Source organism: Juglans microcarpa x Juglans regia, chromosome 1D (assembly GCF_004785595.1).
Source record: "Juglans microcarpa x Juglans regia isolate MS1-56 chromosome 1D, Jm3101_v1.0, whole genome shotgun sequence".
NCBI classification, from domain to species: Eukaryota; Viridiplantae; Streptophyta; class Magnoliopsida; order Fagales; family Juglandaceae; genus Juglans; species Juglans microcarpa x Juglans regia.
This window is the reverse complement of record NC_054594.1, coordinates 3129394-3149567: the sequence shown is the minus strand read 5'-3', so window position 1 is coordinate 3149567 and position 20174 is coordinate 3129394. Positions and strand designations below refer to the sequence as shown.

Sequence of the window (20174 nt, the reverse complement as noted above, 5' to 3'; positions counted from 1 at the left end):
AATAATTAATCAACAAATGTAAATGTCTATATCAGCCATATGTCGCGCCACTCTCGTTCTGCTAGTTCACAGAAAAACGAGGGTAATATTGGAATGGTGACTTCTTAAAAAATGCCTGACCACATAAACGCTCGAGGATCAGCATAGTCCCACCACAGCGCCCATGGCTTCCACAATCTCACCGCTGCTCCAAACCCTCTCACACGGCCGTCTGCGCGATGCGCCCCTTATCTCCTGCAAGGCGCAAGACTCCAAACCCGCGCCAATACGTCGCACAACTACCGTTCCATCCGGAAGGAGACAGTTGTTGTCCCTGCTAGCTGCGTCGTCGGCTTTGACGGCGATAGAGCGGCCATCGAATGCGGTGGACATTCCGCTGTTTGGATTGAGGAAGAAACTGAAAGATGCGGAGAAGGAAGCGGAGGAGATAGTAAAGGAGGGATTTGAAGCGGCGGAAAAGGGAATAGAAACGGTGGAGAAAGGAATCGTGACGGCAGAGAAGGGGATAGAAACGGCGGAGGAGGGAATCCAAAAGGCGGAGAAAGGGGTCGAAACGGCACTGAGTTTCGGAGGGTTGGCGCAGGCGGGAGTGGTGGCGGGAGCGGAGGTCGTCGGGATAGTTATTGCTACTTCGATCGTGAATGGTATATTGGGGCCCGAGGCTCAGAAATCGTAGTTCATGTAAGCAACTACGAATGATCGGTGGTTGAATTTCAATCAGTTCTGAAACTATTTTTGTGGTTTGTAATTTTTGTTAATTTGTTGTGCTAAATTCATCGTGTATATGAAGAAACTATCTTCAACATTTGTGTACTTCGATCGACGAGACTGCTCCACTAGTTTGAAGTCTTGTTTTGATTATCTCTACTTTCTTAATTTTTTTGCTCAAATTATATTTTATATTTATGAAGAATATTGAATGAGTCTGATTCCACTACTTATTTAGTTTTGACAAATAGATTATATCATAAACTTTATCTACAGATTTTTAATAGTCTTTGATATTTGCAGTGGTGGAATGTCTAAATACCGTATAATCATTTTTAAAAAAAGTGAATAAATATGACGTTTATATGAAAATATTAATTTTTTAATAATAAATTTTTTTTTCCAAAATAATTGTGCAGTATCTGAACATTTCATAATTATATCTAATATTATTTATTTATTTAATATATCAATTGAGCCGAATTTAAATTTAATCAAGTTCATTTTAAACGTTTGTCATGCAAATTTGTTTATTTATAGCTCTATCTTATATGGATGGACATATATTCAAAAATTTGCCAAGTGCAACATGATATAATTAAAAGGAAACAAAAAATAACGCATAGGAAATGAGACGACATGACTAAGAGTGGTTGTCTTATTGTCTTGAAATTTGCATTCATAGTCATAAAAATAGTATTTTCTTTTTTTTTTTTTTTTTTCCCGAAAGTATATTTTCCTTCTTATTAAGATAGAGTTATAATGTCATGGCAATCCTAAAAAAGATCCTAACAAAGTCTACAAAGATGTAATAATTCTAAATGGTTAGATATAAAAAATATAATTAAATAAATCATCATCCTAACATTATATTATGAATAATATTATATACAATTTTATGGCGTGTATGTTGCTCTCACTTCGTTTAAAAAAATATGAGATCTATTATTAAAAGAATGATTTGTTTCATTTGAATTACAGATATATCTACTTATTTAAAAAAATGTGAGAAAATTATATATCTAAAGCAAATAGGTATGTCTTCTCTCCATACACTTTGGGTTGAGTAGTCTATTTCCGGTGACTCATCGCCGAAATCAAGTCCATTTTCTTTCATTATTCTATTTTTAGAGTTTGGAATGGGTTTCCTTAAGCATCTTTTAATAGAGACAAAGGTCTTGTTTGTCTATGGAGGGAGGAAACCATTGTCGTATCACAGAGAGGGGCAAGAATGTTACCAAAAGAGATAATCCTCAACCTTGCCAGTGCACGTTGGCTGGCAAACATAGTAGAGGAATGTCTACGTTCAGGGGGTAGGAAGGTTTTTTATAAGACATATCGAGATGGTGCTAAAGCCATGTTCGTTCATAGGCGCTCCAATGCGTATGGGCGTTTTTTGGAAATCACAAATTTTAGTGGTGGCACAGGGGGGCGAGGTCTCTTAGCGATCCCGGAAAGAGTGGAAGGAAAGGGGTGGAAGATTTTTTCGTTAGAGTTGTTGAATGCTTTGCCTAGGATTGCATCAACTAAGCAGGTCCCTGCTTTTCCACAACTGGACAGAGACGATGTTAAGGGGAAGGAAAAGGTGGGGTCGTCCTATGCAGAGGCGGTGTTGGGTGGTGTGGGGAGAAGCATGGTAGTGTCTGGTAACAATAAAGTAGGGGTACACTCACGCGTACATGCAGAAAAAGTTGACAGGTTTGTACCCGAAATGGAGAGTGGGTCACTGTCCAACGTCTGCACAGAGGAAAGCCACTTGAAGACGGCTATATTTTGTTTGAAGGAGGAAGTTACTGGGGTGAAGGAGGAATAAAAAACAGTTAGGAAGGAACTAGAACTCCTGATCTCCCATATTGATAAAGGGTTGGGGCTGGGCTTGGGCCTGGGCCAAGACCAGGTCTCTCATGCTAGGCGGAAGTTTCTCAGGTCCGTCATTGGAAAGAATAAGGTGGGGATGGGTTGGAGAGGCCCAAATCGTATGGGCTGGAAGAGAAAACAGACTGGGCCTTGTTATGAGAAGGGCTCGACCTCTAGGCCCGTGTCTGAGGCCCCTCTCCAGGTCGAAAGTTCTGAGCCTGTTGAGGGCTCATCCCTGCCCGGTGGGCTAGCATTCTTGATTGGGCCAACGACTGCAACCCATGCGTCAGTGACCCCGGCGTCGGCATCCCTTCCGACGATAGCCATTGTGAAGGAGTCCCTCCTTTCGCAAGAGCAGATCTGCTCGATGGTACATGGGGAGCTCACGGTTGGGCCGCCATCCCAAGAGTGGCACAGACTTGGTCGCCAGCATGTTCTAACCTACCTCCCGAGTCTTTGGTGGTGAAGTCAGGTCTTTCGACGTTGGCTCAGAGCAACTCGAAGTTAGTAAACACAACTTTGGCTGGGCAGGCGGGGCTTGTGGTGGCACAATCGTCGTCATTGGCTCCTTCTGAGCTAGATCCTGTCTCCATGGCAGCGAAAGTTGTTGTCCAGATGTCAGAACAAGTTAGTTGTTAGGAGTTGGAGACGGCAGAGGAGTCTAGGATTTCTGAGCACGCTGGTTCTTTGGTGCTGTTTGTGGCGAACAAGGAAGGGGAGGATGAACCTACTCCTTTCTACTCATTTCATCCCAACGTGTCAGATTGGGTTATCCAGAGGGTGATGGACATTAAGCATATGGTAGGAATTTCTTACGGGGACTTCGAAGCTAAATTTATGGCCCTTCTTACAGCCGTTGAGGCTATGAATGCTCAATCCAAATCTGATCAGTCCTTGGCTTCGGCCAAAAATAAGGAAAGAGAATTCAAAAAGCTATCATGGGCAATGAAAGAGGATGAAGGAGAGGAGCTCTAATCGGGAGCGTTGTAAGGGGAGGGGTAAAATAGTTGTCCCATGAAGCCAAAAATAATATCATGGAATGTGAGGGGGCTGCATGATCCTAATAAGCGGCTCCAAGTCAGAAATTTATTTCGCCAATGAAATGGGGATATCATATGCTTACAAGAAACTAAGTTGGAAGCTATTACAAGACAAATAGTTCGTAGCCTATGTAGAGGACAACATGTCAAATGGTCCTTCCTACCATCAAAAGGATCTTCAGGGGGAATTCTAATTATGTTTAACACAAGGGTGGTGGAAATGGTGGATGAGTGTGTGGGTGATTTTACGGTTGCATGCTCTTTTGTTAATATAGAAAACGGCTTCAAATGGGCTTTTGTTGGTGTGTATGGCCCAAATATTGACTCGGAGATAAGATTGTTGTAGGAAGAACTTGCAGGAGTCCTAAGTTGGTGAGAGATACCAAGTTGCATTGGGGGGGATTTCAACATATCTCGCTTCCCAAGCGAAAGGTCGGGGGTTTCTCACATTACATCAGCCATGAGAGATTTTTCTGACTTCATATCAGAACAGGAGCTCATGGACATTCCACTATCAGGAGGCACGTTTACCTGGTCCAACAACCGGGATTGCCCTTCTTGGTTGAGGATTGATAGATTCTTGCTAACTCCCGATTGGGAGCCACACTTCCCGATGTAGTCCAAAAAAGATTACCCCGTTTATGTTCTGATCACTTCCCAATCATTTTAGACTGCGGAGGCATCTAATGGGGTAGAAGGTATTTTAAATTGAGCATATGTGGCTTAAAACTAACGGTTTTGTGGACAGGGTCAGACAATGGTGGTCCTCTTACACTTTCCAAGGCTCTCCAAGCTTCATTATGGCAAAATAGTTGAAAGCGCTGAAACAGGACCTGAAGCAATGGAATGAACAAGTTTTTGGCAATGTGTTTCAGCAGAGGCGCTCTCTTATGGAGGAGTTACAGGGTTTGGAAGGCGAGGAGGAGGCCAGAACTCTTTCTGAACTTGAAAAAACTCGTCAGAATTAGGTAGTGGCTGATCTTGAAAGATTAACTTTGATGGAAGAGATTTCATAGAGACAGAAATCTTGGGTGCTCTGGCTTAAGGAGGGGATAAATGCACGAAATTCTTCCATATGATGGCCAACTCTCATAGATGGGGCAACTTCTTCGGATTCGTTGGTCATAAAAAATCACATTGCACAATACTATCAACAACTCTTATCTGAAGAGCACAATTGGAGACCAAAAGTGGATGGTCTGTCTTTTTCCACACTAGACCAGCAGAGTGCAAGGTGGTTAGAGAGGCCATTTACAGAGGAGGAAGTGTGCAAGGTTATCAGAGGTATGGCAAGCGATAAGGCTCCTGGTCTGAATGATTTTACTATAGGATTTTTTCAAGTGTGTTGAGAGGTGGTCAAGGAAGATATAATGCAAGTTTTTCTTGAATTTCATACTAATGTTAGCTTTGAAAAGAGTCTCAATGCCACCTTCTTAGCCCTCATTCCTAAAAAGGTGGGGTCTAGGGAAGTGAGAGATTATCGTCCCATTAGTCTTGTGAATGGAGTGTACAAGATTCTTTTCAAAGTGTTAGCAAATAGATTGAGCTCAGTGGTGGAAAAACTAATCTCAAAACCACAAAATGTGTTTGTCAAAGGAAGACAAATCCTTGATTCGGTACTTACCGCAAATGAAGTTTTGGATGGTCAATTGAAGTCTAGAGTACCTGGGCTACTTTGTAAGTTAGACATGGAGAAAACGTATGATCATGTCAACTGAAAGTTCTTACTTTACTTACTTGGTAGATGTTGTTTCGGGGGGAAATGGCAAAAATGGGTAGAATTTTGCATTTCCTCAGCTCGTTTCTCTACTTGGTAAATGGCACACCGGTGGGCTTCTTCAACTCCTCTCACAGCCTAAGACAAGGAGACCCGCTTTCTCCTATTTTTTTCTTATTTGTCATGGAAGCACTTAGTAAGATGATTAAGGGTCTGGTGGACGAGGGGTTACTCCATGGCTTTGCGGTGGGGAATGGTAACCTCAACATTTCTCATTTGCTATTTGCTGATGACACGCTCATCTTTTGTGGTGCACACCTTAGTCAGGTTCAAGCCTTGAGAGCGTTACTCCTTTGTTTTGCTGCTATATCCGGTTTGAGCATTAACCTTGCAAAGTCAGAATTAGTACCAGTGGGGGCTGTCCCCGATGTGGAGATTTTAGTTACTACCTTGGGATGCAAGATATATTCGCTTCTTATGAATTATCTTGACTTACCGTTGGGTGCCTCCTATAAATCAATAAGGATTTGGAATGATGTGGTCGAAAGAGTGGAGAGCAAATTGGCTACTTGGAAGAGACTATATTTGTCGAAATGTGGTAGGTTAACTTTGATCAAAAACACTCTTTCAAACTTACCCACCTACTTTTTGTCTCTATTTCCACTTCCCACAAAGGTGGCTAACCGCATTGAGAAACTACAAAGGACTTCTTATGGAGGGGATTGGGGGAAGAGTTCAAATTCCACCTAGTTAATTGGCCAACAGTTTGTACCCCAATTTCTAGGGGAGGTTTGGGGACACACCACTTGTTGAAATTCAATCCAGCTCTTTTGGGTGAGTGATTGTGGAGGTACCAAACCGAACGAGAGGCCTTATGGAAGTCTGTTATAGATTTACAGTTCGGGAAAGCTTGGGGAGGATAGTGCTCGAATGAGATTCGAGGCACTCATGGAGTGGGGTTGTGGAAAAACATTAGGAGTCTCTAGGGGACATTTCGAGGACATGAACATGTTGTTGTGGGTGATGGTTCGCGGGTCTGCTTTTGGTCTGATAAATGGCGGGGTAATTATTGTCTATGAGATACCTTCCATGCTATCTTTGCGCTGCTAGTGAAAAGGAGGCATCGATCGTCGATCTTTTGGTCTTTTCAAATGGCACCCCACAATGGAATATTGACTTCATTAGGGCAGCCCAAGATTGGGAGTTGGAGCCTATTACAGAGTTCTTTGCTGTATTATATTCTGTAGGTATTTCAGGGAGCACCGGAGACAAGATGCTTTGGAATCATTCTAAGAAAGGTATTTTCTCTGTCAGTTCTTTTTACCAAAAGCTTACGAACTCCAGAAAGCTTATGTATCCGTGAAAGAGTATATGGCAGACGAAAGCCCCACCAAAAGCAATCTTTTTTGTTTAGATAACATCGTTGGACAATATCCTTACTATAAATAATTTGAGGAAACGACGGGTTATTGTCCTAGATTGGTATTATATTTGTAAGAAGCATGAAGAGTCAGTTTGATCATCTGCTTTTACATTGTGAGGTGGCCAAGGGCATGTAGGATGATTTTTTCTCAAGAGTTGGATTGTCTTGGGTTATGCCTTTTAGATTGGTGGATTTTCTCGCAAGTTGGAGAGGACTATAGGGCAATTCTCAGGTAGCGGCAATTTAGAGGTTGGTTTCAATATGTTTGTGTTGGTGTATTTGGAGGGAGAGAAATGCAAGAAGTTTCGAAGATCAAGAGAAAATACTGGAAGAGCTCAAAGTTATCTTTTTTAAATTATTGTTCTCATGGGCGGGGACCATAGCTTGTAACGGACTTAGTGTCCATGATTTTCTTTTTTCTATTGTAACTTCTAGCTCGACATTTCTTCATGTATACTTCCTGTGTACTTGAGTTTTGTCTATTTCTATAAATATAATATCTTTGATTACCTATAAAAAAAAATACAAATATTTTTTTCTCATTTATTATATGATTATTATGACTATCAAAACCTTGCTAGTCTAACAATTGTTGAGGAAAAAACAAACAGTAGCGTAATAGCTTAAAACAAGTAAAAATTTTTTTTTCCCTGTACGTTTGGTCAAAAACTCCACAAAACCTTTGAAACATATCTTATCTCCAAACAAACAGAGCACTGTACGGCTAGCGGTTTGGGCTCTTAATAGTTAATTACTTCAAAAATCTGCACCCAATTATCTCAATGGCTCGCGTCGCCTCAAGCTCCGTCGGCCTCCATAGATTCCGACCCACCTTTCGAACACCTCAATCTTCCCGGCTCATGAAGACCACCCGTATTCACTACCCCAACAAGACCCATAAACTTCGAGGCATAGCTTGCTGCCAAACAAAGCCTGACCCAGTCGAGACCTCCTCGTCGGTATGTTCTTTAATTTCCCCTTCTTTAGTTTCTTCTGCCAATCCCGCTCCTCCTGGTACCCCAAGTCGTATCCTCGTTTGGAAAGTCCTTACTTGTTTGGCTTTCGTGGATTTATATAGGAAAAGTCGGTTGATGGCAATACCGATGCCCAAGCAACAAGTTCCTCCGTGGAGAATGGTCCTCCGGAATTCCCAAACAAGGGCATCAACAAGCAGATAGCAGTGGTCTCTACTCTCGCTGCGCTGGGGCTTTTCTTGTCGGCCCGACTAGATTTCGGTGTTTCTTTGAAGGACCTATCTGCCGCCGCATTGCCTTACGAAGAGGTTTTTTTGTGTAATGTTTATTTATTTGGCTTTCATGTCATATTGTTGCTGTTGTATTTGTTCAGAATGGTGTTGCTTTACATTATCTTTGGCTGGTGTTTCAGGCTCTTTCAAATGGGAAGCCCACTGTTGTGGAATTTTACGCAGATTGGTGCGAAGTATGCCGGGAATTAGCTCCAGATGTCTACAAAGTTGAGCAACAATTCAAGTAAGAATGATCTTCAACGCTTGGAATGTTTTCCCTCTGTTTCTGTAAACAACCAAGCACATGTTATACATTGCTCGAGTATCTTTGTGCAAAAGCTTAGATTATTGCTGGGACCGAGAAGGCTGCTAATGAGGCCTTGATGTTACATATTGGATATACAGCCTTAACTTTAAGCTTTTAATCAATTTGAGACTAATTATGTGATACCCAATAGCTAATTTTGTTGTTTCTACTCTTTCTCGGATTTTTCATTGCACGTGAACCTCCAATAACTATAAAAAGTTAGGATATTTGGATAGCATGTTTATTTACTACATATGATTTGGGAATGATACTTGAAATTTACATATTGCTTTCATGGATGGTTTTTAAATCACTTCTCACTTTTTCTGAAACCAATTCCTACTTATCTTTTCTTATGCAGGGACCGTGTGAATTTTGTTATGCTGAATGTTGACAACACGAAATGGGAACAGGAGCTTGACGAGTTTGGCGTTGAGGGTATTCCTCACTTTGCATTCCTAGATAGGAATGGGAATGAGGAGGGTAATGTAGTTGGCAGGCTTCCAGGTCGGTACCTGCTTGAGAATGTGGATGCCTTAGCACGTGGGGAAGAATCCATTCCCCATGCCCGTGTTGTGGGACAGTATTCGAGTGCTGAATCAAGGAAGGCACACCAAGTTGTCGATCCTCGAAGTCATGGGTAGACTCAGATGCTACCTTCCCCTGCGGGATGCAAACTGTCAATTCATCACTGGTAATGCATGTAGGAGGTAGTCTCCCATTTACTCATTCTATACACTTTCTATACTTATTGTGAACAAGTTTGTAATGTTATGGAAAATAATCTTTTATGCATTCTGTTAGAGGTCTTTTATACAAGGAAACCTAGAAGTGAAATCACCATTCATAACTCCTGGGTTTGCTGCTTTGGGTCGCGTCCTAGTGCACCCATTTGAACCGATTGGACCATGCTGGTTAATAAATATCTAAAAGCTGAGGGAACTCATTTGTTGCTGCCCAGAACCATATTTCTTTAGAAATCTCTAGATATTCGTTTTTTTCCCCGAATCTTTGGTGAAAAGTAACTGCATGATATGGAACTGTACTAAACCTCCTTCTAAATGCAATGCAACCCCTTTGAAGTCTGATGGGAATAGAGTGAATTGCCATTGTTTTTTTGTTGAAACATAAAAGTCTAGGTACCTAGTTTAGTTGTTTCTACATTTTATCCGGGCCGGGATTGAATCTTGACACTCTTTATTCTTTAACCTGCAGCTTGAAATGTCGCATTTGAAATATTATTTCCTATCGTTTATTTCCTAAAGCAAGTTGTTGCCCTGCTTTAACAGATTCCTAGCTCTCTAAAGATCGGATTTGTTCATCAATCATAACATTCTCTGGTCTCCTTGAACCGTGTCTCAGATAATCTGTTTACGAGTTCTTGAATATCCCAGTCAAGAACAAGAAATCTGTTGTTACTGTCCAGTAAAACACTCTAGTGCCCTTTTTTTTTCTTAAGCCTCTCTAGTTCCCTTGCGGAGCGAGTACTAATAGGGAGAATTTTTGGTAGGAATAGGAAAAGATAGAATATTGGAAACTGAAGGAAGAATTTCAGGAAAAATTGACCCTTTTAGCTAGCCTCACCCACGTTATTAGTCCTGTGTGATATTTGGGCTTATTTGAGAAAATAAGTTGCTATGTGCATCTATTTACTATCTAATTCAAAATCCTAGGATTAATAGACTACTTAATTTAGAGATCTTTCTAAAAGACATGAAAAACAAAAACAAAATCTCTATAAACTTCCCATTTTTTCTACTTGTCGAACCATAAGTACTATAAGAACGTCAGGTTAACTCAAGGGAACTTTGGAATAATGAGAATGACTGTAATTGTGTGTGTACCTGGTCAGTTACATATTCCTTTTGTATGCAATGAGGGGTGTAAACCCGAACCCCTCGGTCAGGTGATGGTGTTGGACTGACCACACGTATCCTGTTCTGGGACTCGGTGTGCGACGGACCACGTTGATGGCGAGGACGTTCGCACTCGTCAATACGGAGGCCAGTCTCTATCATGAGTGTGGTGCAATCGATAAATTTGTTGGCTTGAGATTTTAAAAAAACAATCCACAGACCGAAATACTCAAAGAACAATCAACATAGATCATTTTGCAGATCGACTCATATGCTGCTCTCTGCATAAAGCTGGAGAGAATTTCTCGAATGCAGAGAGGAATTACTTTCAAGAGTAATAGCATTTTAGCCAATAAAATGGAAAATTAGTTATGATATATATATATATATATATATATATTATATATATTCGATCGATCGCATGGCTTAGTAGTGATTATGTCCATATGATCATCCGAGCAATTTGAGAAATGCAAGCCGTATGTAACTAATGTCATATTGCATAATAATTTGAACATATTGTCAGGGTGTACACGATATATTGCTTTTAAATTCATGAATCGTAAATTTTTCCACATCAATATTTTATTTTTATTTTTAAAATTCAAATTTAATGTCTTAATTAAATATGGTAAATATTGATGAGAAATGATATTTACAATCTAACGCTTTTCCTGAAATTTAAATGCGTTAAATTTTTAGGAAAGTCAATCGGGTAGACTACTCTAAAAACCCCCAAGGATCAGGATAATGCCATAACAGGCTATTAATTTTTCCTAATTTCCGTAATAATTAAGAACGTTACCTTTTTTTTTTTTATAAAAAAAATTAAGAACGTTACTTGATGGAAAGCTATAAATATTAAACGACTTCTTGGATCAGGACACCCACACTTGCTTACGTGCTTTCTCACAAATTCAAGAATCATGACCACAAAAACCATTGCTTTTCGTTTGGCTATTCTTTCACTGGTACATGCTACCCTCTTTGCTCTTCCGGAAGGTGCGTACGTTGTACATGTTGATCTATATATGGTGCTCTTTCACGACAGTTTATCACGTTGTTGATCTGCATACATATATATATATATATATGTGAATAGAGACATATGTGTGAAATCATCACTTGTACGTTCCAAAAATTTTAATTGATAGAAATATGTAGATTTTATTATTTATTTTATATCTTAACACTACTCTCACGTGTGAGTCAGACTCCCCTTTAATGGATGACCCAATATGTAAAATATTTTATTAAATAGAGTCAAGTGTAGTGTCAGGGTTCGAATTTAGAATTTCTACTCTGGTACCATGTGAAATTACTATTTATCTTAAAAATTTTAAAAATTTAAACTAACGAAAAGATATAAAGTTTATTAATTATTTTATATCTTAACAATATGTACGTACGTATCAATGAGACAAATCATTTAATGTACATGCATGGCCGTACTCCAATAATTTTTTAGGGTTATTATATGCTTTTGTTGGTAAATGAACTAGTTGAAACGATTATACATGATATATATCACCCATAGGCACAATACCGACGATAATATATATATATATATATATATATATATATATATATATATAATTTGCAACGATAAAATTTCATGATTCAAAGTGAAAAAATTTTCGTTGGGATTAACTTTTCCCAACGCAGCATTTGAAAGAGTGATATAAATCAGACGACTGATCTGTTGAGAAAAAATCTGCTTGCTAGATATAAATCAGTAAATTAGTTAATCTGGATATATATTACAAATTAAAGAGTCAACTATTAATAAAAATATCATATAATTAATTTGTTGAGAACTAATATGTTAATCGAATATCGCTAATTAAAAACGTGACTATTTTTCTAAGATTTCAAGGTTAAAAATACCTTAAAAATGTTTTTTTGTTCCTCAAAGAATTGAGGGAGTAGTACTTGGGATGTTAATGACGGATCTCTTACTTGTATGTTGTCATCGAAACAGAAGAAAAAGAACGTCCATTAATATTCTCATTCTTTCCCATTTAATTGAATGGACAATATTCCTTTAGGAATGAAAATTATACCATTTTGCGAATCAAACCGTATATACCTTTAGGATTAATGAAAACACAAGTTTCATTTTTATCATTTGGGTTTGGCAAAATGATGTCGTTTATCTTTATCAGCGCATTATAAATGTTATTTTCTTCAATACTAGGTCGTTAAATAAAATTTAAATTTTAAAATTTATCTTTCAAAATAAATTATGTACTCACGTACATGGAAGCATGGCATGTGGTATAAATGTTTTCAAATAATTAAATATTATTCCATTAATTTACCTGCAGGCAATTAATTATTAGGCTCTTCAAAATCTTAGTTATTGCTTTTAAATTGAGTTTGCCACGTCAATATTTAAATTTATTTTTAAAATTCAAGTTTGATGCTAAATATGATATATATGGAGAATACTGAAATTTGAATGTGATAGCACTAGAAATAAACTCGTCGATCCTAGCTAGCTTCATTAAGAACGTACGTTACTAATTAATGGAATATTGTTATAAATATAATAAATGACTAGCTTCTTGATTCTAGACACTATACCCAATTTGATAGAAAATAAAATATAATATAAAATAAGATGAAGAAGAGTCGAGAAAGAGGAAAGAGGTTTTGAGGGCTACATTTTTACTTTCTCAATTGTTATTGAATACAAGACATATATCTCCTATTTATAAGGAAATTACATTGAGATAAGAGAAGATAAACATTATAAAAATTAAATCAAATTATTGATTTGAAATTATCTTCAACAGAATTATATAATATATATATATATATATACACATACGCACACCTACTAATTACCTTAATTTCTCAAATAATATTCAAGAATCATGGCCACAAAAACCATTGCTTTTCGTTTGGCTATGTTCTCATTGGTGTTTGCTGCCCTCTTTGCTCTTCATGAAGCTGCGTACGTACTACGTCTATCCTGCTGATTTTTCATGCATGTCACAGTTTATCGATCACGTTGTTCTGTATATATACATAATTCATGTTATAACTAAATTCTTTCAGCCTTAGATTTGGTGAGTGAATCCCAACTACTGTTTCTTTCTTCTTTGATATCAAATGCTTAAAATTTTATCAAATCACCATTCATTGTGAATTCAATCAATCTTTATTTGTGTGATTATAATTATGTCATTGAATTCTTCTGGAAAACATTAACGTACGGTTGTTTAGCTGATGATCTAATATGTATTAATGATGTTTTATAAATTGTATGGGCAACAGTGGGAACATTGATGTTGCCGATGTAGATGAGAGATCAAGTGATCACGTGATTAACGGAAGCAAAATAAATGTTCCATTCTGCTTTCGATCTCACTGTGATGGGGGCAGAACCTGTTGGTGTTGCATGTACATCTGTCATCCAACCAAAACGAATCCCTGCTGCTGGTTCGACCAAGCAAAATGCGAACGACGTTGCCATACTGTCTCTACAAATATGGGTCTCCCTCCCCCTTAAAGCTAGCTTGATATTCTGTTATTTACTAATGTTTTGGGTCATTAGTTAAGCTACGCGTTTTGTTTAAACTGTTCGTTTTGGAAGATTTTTGTCTGTCATTTAGGTACTGTTATTTTTTACAGTCATTTTTATCAGTTCTTATTTCTGTTATGGGTTATGATGTACGAGCTGGTGGGGGTATATAGGAGAGCAGAGGGGAAAGTGGAGGGATAATCTGGAATCTGGAAAATTGTTAATGCTACTCTCCTGTACGGAGGTTTGGAATCCCTCGAAATATTCCATTGTCAATACACTTGTGGCTCTTTGAAGCCTTTTATCAAACACCTTTCCTATTTTCATTCTGAAACCTTTTATTACATCTCGTTGGGTTCCTTAATACATTACGGCAACTCATTCAGCATTACAACAGATTCACTAGAAGGTTCTTTACATATTCCTCCAGCGTTTGAGTACGTATTGCATTGTAGTGTGTGTATCGGTGACTATGAATAAAGAACACATGCAAACAATGCATCCGTTAGGGTAAAAGAGAGCATTTGATTTTGTTAGAATCTTATATACATGTTGATATCCTTGAATGTTTATATGGATCATGTGGAAGTAATACAAGAACTAAACGTACGTATTCAGTGCTCATAAATTAAAAATCTCATAGAAATGGAAAATTTCTCAATAATAATGTGATTCAAAAAGTCATGCAGAATGGCAATGACATTAATAGGAGATCATACGATACTTTACTATTTCAAGATCACAACTCAAAATCCTACGTCATATATATCATGTCATTAATTACTACGGTTTCGTAAAATTCATTTTGCAAGAAAATGTTTCTTAATGTGGGTGTATCTTTTGGATTCCTCGCTAGCTTGAATATATATAGTTTTGGACCATCTTAATTATATTTAAAGTCGAATCATGTGGTTAATGATCCTTGGGGAAACTTTTTTAAAATAATAATTGTTGGTGAAAATTATATATAGGAATAAAAAAAATTATAAAGAAATTAAAATTGAAACGAATTGAAATCAGCTTATATTGAAATGCGGAGATCTCGCTCCTTTTAAGTAGATATTCAAGCCTTCGGTGGTCAACAAAATTTCAAATAAACCGGTACAACAGACTTCCTTTTGACTTATTTCCTCCAAAATACAACCCAACTGATCATTGTCATATAATTCGAATAAACTCTCTACAATTAGTTAAGCGCAAAGCTCAACTAGAAAAAACATCTCTCTAGTCTAGAAAATTCTCAAAAGTAATTAAACACACACTTTGCTTTAAGAAATCGGTAATTAATAAAATTCTCAAAGATCTTTGGCTAATAGAGAGATTTAAACATTGGATAATAGAGAGATTTGGCTCCTATATAATAAATAGAGTAATTCTAACACTTCTTTTGCTTGGAGAGGTATTTGGGAAGCAAGAGCTTATCTGTTGAGAGGTTGCAAGTGGAGAGTAGGTGATGGGAAGTCCATTAATATCTGGTCTGATTCATGGTTGCCCAATCAGGATTCGATTCCTAGGCCTTTATTTTCTCTGAGTAATTTGGAAGTTGAAACAAGGGATTCTCTAATTGATGATACTACTCATGGGTGGAATATTGATTTTGTTAGATGGTTGCTGCCTCCCAAAGAAGCATCATATGTTTTTCAGATAAATTTGGGGTCTTATCCACGAGAGGATAGACTAATATGGAATTATGAGAAAAAAGGAATGTTTACTTTGAAAAGTGCATATAAGTTTATTTGCTCTCTGAATCATAGCAACAATGAGGGTGAAAGTTCCAATGCTCAAGTCCATTATTCCCTCTGGAAGAAGTTGTGGAAATTACAGGTTCCAAATAAAGTGAAAGTATTTTCTTGGAGGGCTCTTAAAGATGGGCTGTCCACTTTATACGATCTAAAAAAAATGAAGGTGATATCAGAAGATGTATGCAAGTTCTGTTAGAATAAAATTGAGGATACAAGTTTATAAGTTTATTTTCTTGGGTTCTGTGCATAGTTGAAACCTTATTGGAAGAAGCAATTTAGTTTCTTGGATCTTGATGGTGACCAAGAGGATGTTTTGCTGATCTCTCAGATGATTTTACAGAATGGTTTTACTGGTGGTTTCGAAAAGTTTTTTCTTATGGCTTGGGCCTTTTGGCATAGAAGGAATCTATTTTTATATGAAGAAACTGTTCAAAATCCTGTTATTTCTATGGAATATGCTTTACTCCAATATAAAGAATATGGAGAATCCTATAAAATCTCTGCTCAAGCTCTGGATATGAACTATAGATGGCACCCTCCTCCAGTTGCAGCTTTTAAATTAAATATTGATGGTGCGTTTTTGCAAACCTATCTTCTTCAGGCATTGGTGTGATCCTACGAGATTATCAAGGAAAAGTTCTACTGTCAGCAAGTGGTAGAGAGTGTGTTGTACAAGATCCTATTGAAGTCGAACTACTTGCCATATTGAGGGGTCTGCAGCTATGCATTCCAATGGGAATTCCAGAGTTAATTGTGGAATCTGATTCTCTGCTAAGTGTTCAAGCAATTCAAAGTATGGAGGAACCTATGTTAATGTAGGGCAACTTGATATATGCGATCAAGTATCTAATGAAACTTCTTCCTAAGGTCTCAATACAGCATGCTAATAGAGTGTCAAATGGAGCTGCAGATAGCTTGGCTAAATATGCACGGTTTCAGGAAACTTTAGCAATTTGGAGGATCATACTCCTGATCCTATTGCTCTAATTGTTGAGTCTGAAATGGTGTAGTCTATTCTTCTGTTTTTTGTTACATAGGCTTTGGATGTGTAGCTATGTAACTTTGTTTTTCCAGTTAAGCTGATGAATATAGTTATGGATTTCCATAATATATATATATATATATATATATATATATTAGACGTTTAAAACAAAAGAAATAGCGATTGGAAAGAAATAGATCAATTAAAGCACTAGTCCCCTATCAATGTTGATTAAAAAAACAGCTATTCTATATGCAACCGGCAAGAGTAACGGTTGGGGAATCGGCTGACATGGCATAATACCATGTTAGCCGATATATTAAAAAAAAAGAGAGAGAGAAAGACAAATCGTATTCTCTCTTCCACAATCAGACCCACGACCACCAAAGTTACTGTCCCTCTCTTCCTTTTCTCCTTTTTTTTTTTTTTTAATTTCTTCTCCAAACTTTGTCCTCATTTTGTATCTTCCGCAGCTTGTGTGCGTGAGTTTTTATTCATTTTCCGTGTTGCATGTCAACCTTCCAAGCCTTGCATCCAGCCGAAAAGTCCTTACATTTAATTTTCCGCATCAAGAATGGATGGTTTTCTGCATCAAGAATGGATGGTCCTGTGCGTTGCTGCTTCTTTTCATTTTTTTTTTATGTTCAAAACCTATTAGACTATTTGACCCTCTGGTGCATTTTGACAAACAAAAAGCGTGCATTTTGACAAACAAAAAGCGTGCATTTTGACAAACAGAAAGCGTGCACCACTGCAGCAACAACCATCTCAGAGCATCAAATACAGAGCACTCACCATGTACAACAGAATCCCACGCAGTAACTTCTAGAATAAAACTGTAGAGAAAACTGTTATTGTTCCCTACGGTTCTTACGAATCTTGTATCAACCAATATTCCATTCTTCTCTCTTTTGATTGTATATAAATACACAACTGTACACTAAAGAAAAGTAATTAATGGAGAATCATCTTTTCGCCTTTAGCTTGTTCTAACAAAACCGAAATGAAGCCTCTCATCTTTCTCCCAGTGAATGCTTTCTTTTTCTTTTTCTTTTTTTAATTTCGGTTCCCTCCAGCGTGCATTTCGCTTCAATCTCTTTTATTTTCCTTTCCTTCCGCATGCACACTGGAAGGAACCGAAATAAACAAAAAACAAAGCACGATGGTGGTCGCCCAAGCCCTCTCTCATTGATGAGAGAGCGTCTGGGCACTGAGAGAGATGAATAATGAGAGGGAGAGAGAAATAACGAGAGAGAGAGAGGACATGGCGTGAGGGAGAGAAATGGAGAAGATGACAATGGCTTACCGTGAGGAGGACAACGGACCTGAGGTGGCAACAGTCGGCGATTTCTGTGGGGTTTCTATGTGGTTGGACTCTCAGTGATGGTGGTTTGCAGTGGCTCACGATGGCTCAAAATTGGAGAACCCAGTGCTCTGTTTTTTGGTGCAAAAACAGGGGCCTCTTGGACGTCCAATGTTGGCTTGGGCGACGGCGGTGTAGGGCGGGGGTTGTGGATGATCTTGACGTTGCACGGTGGAGGAGTGGTTGAAACCGTTGGACGTGCGTGGACGAGTGACTGGTTCACCGGAACCGTGAGAGGAGGACTGCTCTGTGAGTTGGGGAAGACGAAGGGGTCTGTGATTTGGGGGATACGAAAGACTTTGTCTTATTTTTGGTTTTGGGTAGGAGGGAAATGAAAACGATGCGGTTTTTGGCAATGTTTTGAATACCGTACCGGTCAAAGCACTGGAATGAAATATTTTGATACCAGTACCGTTTCGAGATAGCGTTTCGGAATAACGTTTCGGAATAGTCGATATATAAATAAATTATATATATAAATATATATAAAAATTATATTCTAAAATAATAGTCTATATATAAATAAATTATATATAAATATATATATAAAAATTATAAATAGTCTAATATGAATTGGGGGTTAAAAAATAAGCTTGTAGTTTGAAAAAATGAAAAAAAAAAAAAAAAACACAGGCCGAAATTCAGGTCGGTACTGGCCGGTACGGAACAGATATAGTACCTGTACCGGCCGGACGGCCGAAACGAAAAATTTGGGCCGTACTGGCCAGTACGGTACGAAATTTAAAACACTGATTTTGGATCTCTGTGATGCATTTTTTTTTTTCCTCGTAGAATGCGGTTACGCCGCGGTTCCCCCGCGCGGTTGTATCCAGCTTTTTTGTTTAACAAAATAACTTAATCAACTTTAATATGTACAACTCAGTGACCATAATTTGACATTAAAGAAAAAAAAGGTTACAATATTCTATTTATTAAAAAATACTAAGAATAATAATAATAATGGAAAATAATTAAGGAAATGGATGCAATTTAAGCAAGTCTATCCAATAGATCATTACACACAAAATCCAAAGTATCACGAGCCTGCCAAAGACAGGCTGATATTTTTCATAATTGCCAGTAAGAACGTTACAAGATGGATTGTTATATATAATATGTATGTCAAACGACTAATATTGATTCTGAACTCCCAATACAATTATACTTACCTTGATTTCTCAAATATATTCAAGAATCATGGCCACAAAAACCATTGTTTTTCGTTTGGCTTTGCTTTCGTTGGTGTTTGCTGCCCTCTTTGCTCTTCATGAAGGTTTGTACGTCTATATATCCTATAAATTCTGATCTTTCATGACAGTACAGTTTATCACGTACGTTGTGTTCTACATATATATTTTAAAAATATTATATATCATCTTTAGTTATTTATGTCATGATTGAATTGTTTCGATCGAACATGTTGGATGGCCGGCCAATCTGCTCGAAATAAACGACACAAACAGCAACAGGCAACCAAAACAATGGTACTCCAAACAGTAGTGCGCCTGGGAATCATGATGTTGCCGATGCAGTCCATGCAAGAGATCATGACGTGATTAGGGGAAGCAAATTAAATGTTCCATTCTGCTACAGTTCTAACTGTCATGTTATAGGACCCTGTTGGTGCTGCCTGTTCAAAGACGTATGCTGGGTCCTTCAAGCAACCTGTGAAGACCTTTGTCGTCGTACTACTACTGTCTCTACAAAAGGCCGCCTCCCGCCCCTTTAAAGCTCATCGTGATCTCAATCCTCCAGCTAGCACTTTATCAGAATTATTGCATTGCAATATTAATGTACACCGCATGGATATTATGTCTCAGTGACTATGAATAAAGAACCGAAACAATGCATGATCAGGTTAAAATTGAAGTCTTGTTTGTCATTGTTGTTTTATTTATTTGAAATTTCAAGTATTTGAATTAGACATATATAGAATTGTAAATGAACTAGTCCGTATGATTGTTTGCTCGATACTTTGAAGTATTATATTTTAGGCCTGTGCATAAAAAACCCTGGACTGGATCCGTCTGTGATATCCGACATGGCCCACCCGAATAAAGTCAGGTTCATCGAGTCTAACTCTAATACGGGTTTAAACATCTCGTTATCGGTCAAAATCAATCACCAATAACATTAGCTTTTTCCTTTCTTCTCCTCAAACCTTAGCCACCCTCTCCATAATTCTTCATTCATCGTTGTCGTCGATGTTCTCCGTCTTCCTTCTCCATTGACCTTCTGTTGCTGCTCCCCTCTGTTGCTTCTCCACCCTGCATCCAGATTTGCACACTTTCACTTGGTGGTACTTCTCCATTTGCCTCACTCCCTCCTGCTCCAATCCGACCCAAATGATATGGGCTGGGCCGGGTCAGTTTGGCACACCAATGGGGTCGGCCCGGCCAGGTCT

General features: G+C 38.1%; 2 protein-coding genes and 2 long non-coding RNA genes across 4 annotated transcripts; 3 read left to right on the top strand and 1 right to left on the bottom strand.

The window, feature by feature from the left end:
- Positions 1-107: 107 nt before the first annotated feature.
- Positions 108-861, top strand: LOC121265265. The gene has a single exon (XM_041168832.1). The coding sequence runs from the start codon at positions 164-166 to the stop codon at positions 674-676; it is 513 nt and encodes a 170-aa protein (XP_041024766.1). The 5' UTR covers positions 108-163; the 3' UTR covers positions 677-861.
- A 3470-nt stretch (positions 862-4331) lies between these two features.
- On the bottom strand, positions 4332-7152 carry LOC121250189. Its single transcript, XR_005937727.1, has 3 exons — positions 6742-7152; positions 5819-5828; positions 4332-4585 (listed from the first exon to the last, which is right to left on the bottom strand). It is a non-coding gene; the product is annotated as an uncharacterized LOC121250189 (long non-coding RNA).
- Positions 7153-7404: 252 nt separating this feature from the next.
- On the top strand, positions 7405-9093 carry LOC121241116 (thioredoxin-like protein HCF164, chloroplastic). The gene is made up of 4 exons (XM_041138738.1): positions 7405-7704; positions 7824-8027; positions 8132-8235; positions 8660-9093. The coding sequence occupies exons 1-4, from the start codon at positions 7528-7530 to the stop codon at positions 8940-8942; spliced, it is 768 nt and encodes a 255-aa protein (XP_040994672.1). The 5' UTR covers positions 7405-7527; the 3' UTR covers positions 8943-9093.
- A 9818-nt stretch (positions 9094-18911) lies between these two features.
- On the top strand, positions 18912-19608 carry LOC121239039. The gene is made up of 2 exons (XR_005935229.1): positions 18912-19043; positions 19234-19608. It is a non-coding gene; the product is annotated as an uncharacterized LOC121239039 (long non-coding RNA).
- The last annotated feature ends 566 nt before the right edge of the window (positions 19609-20174 follow it).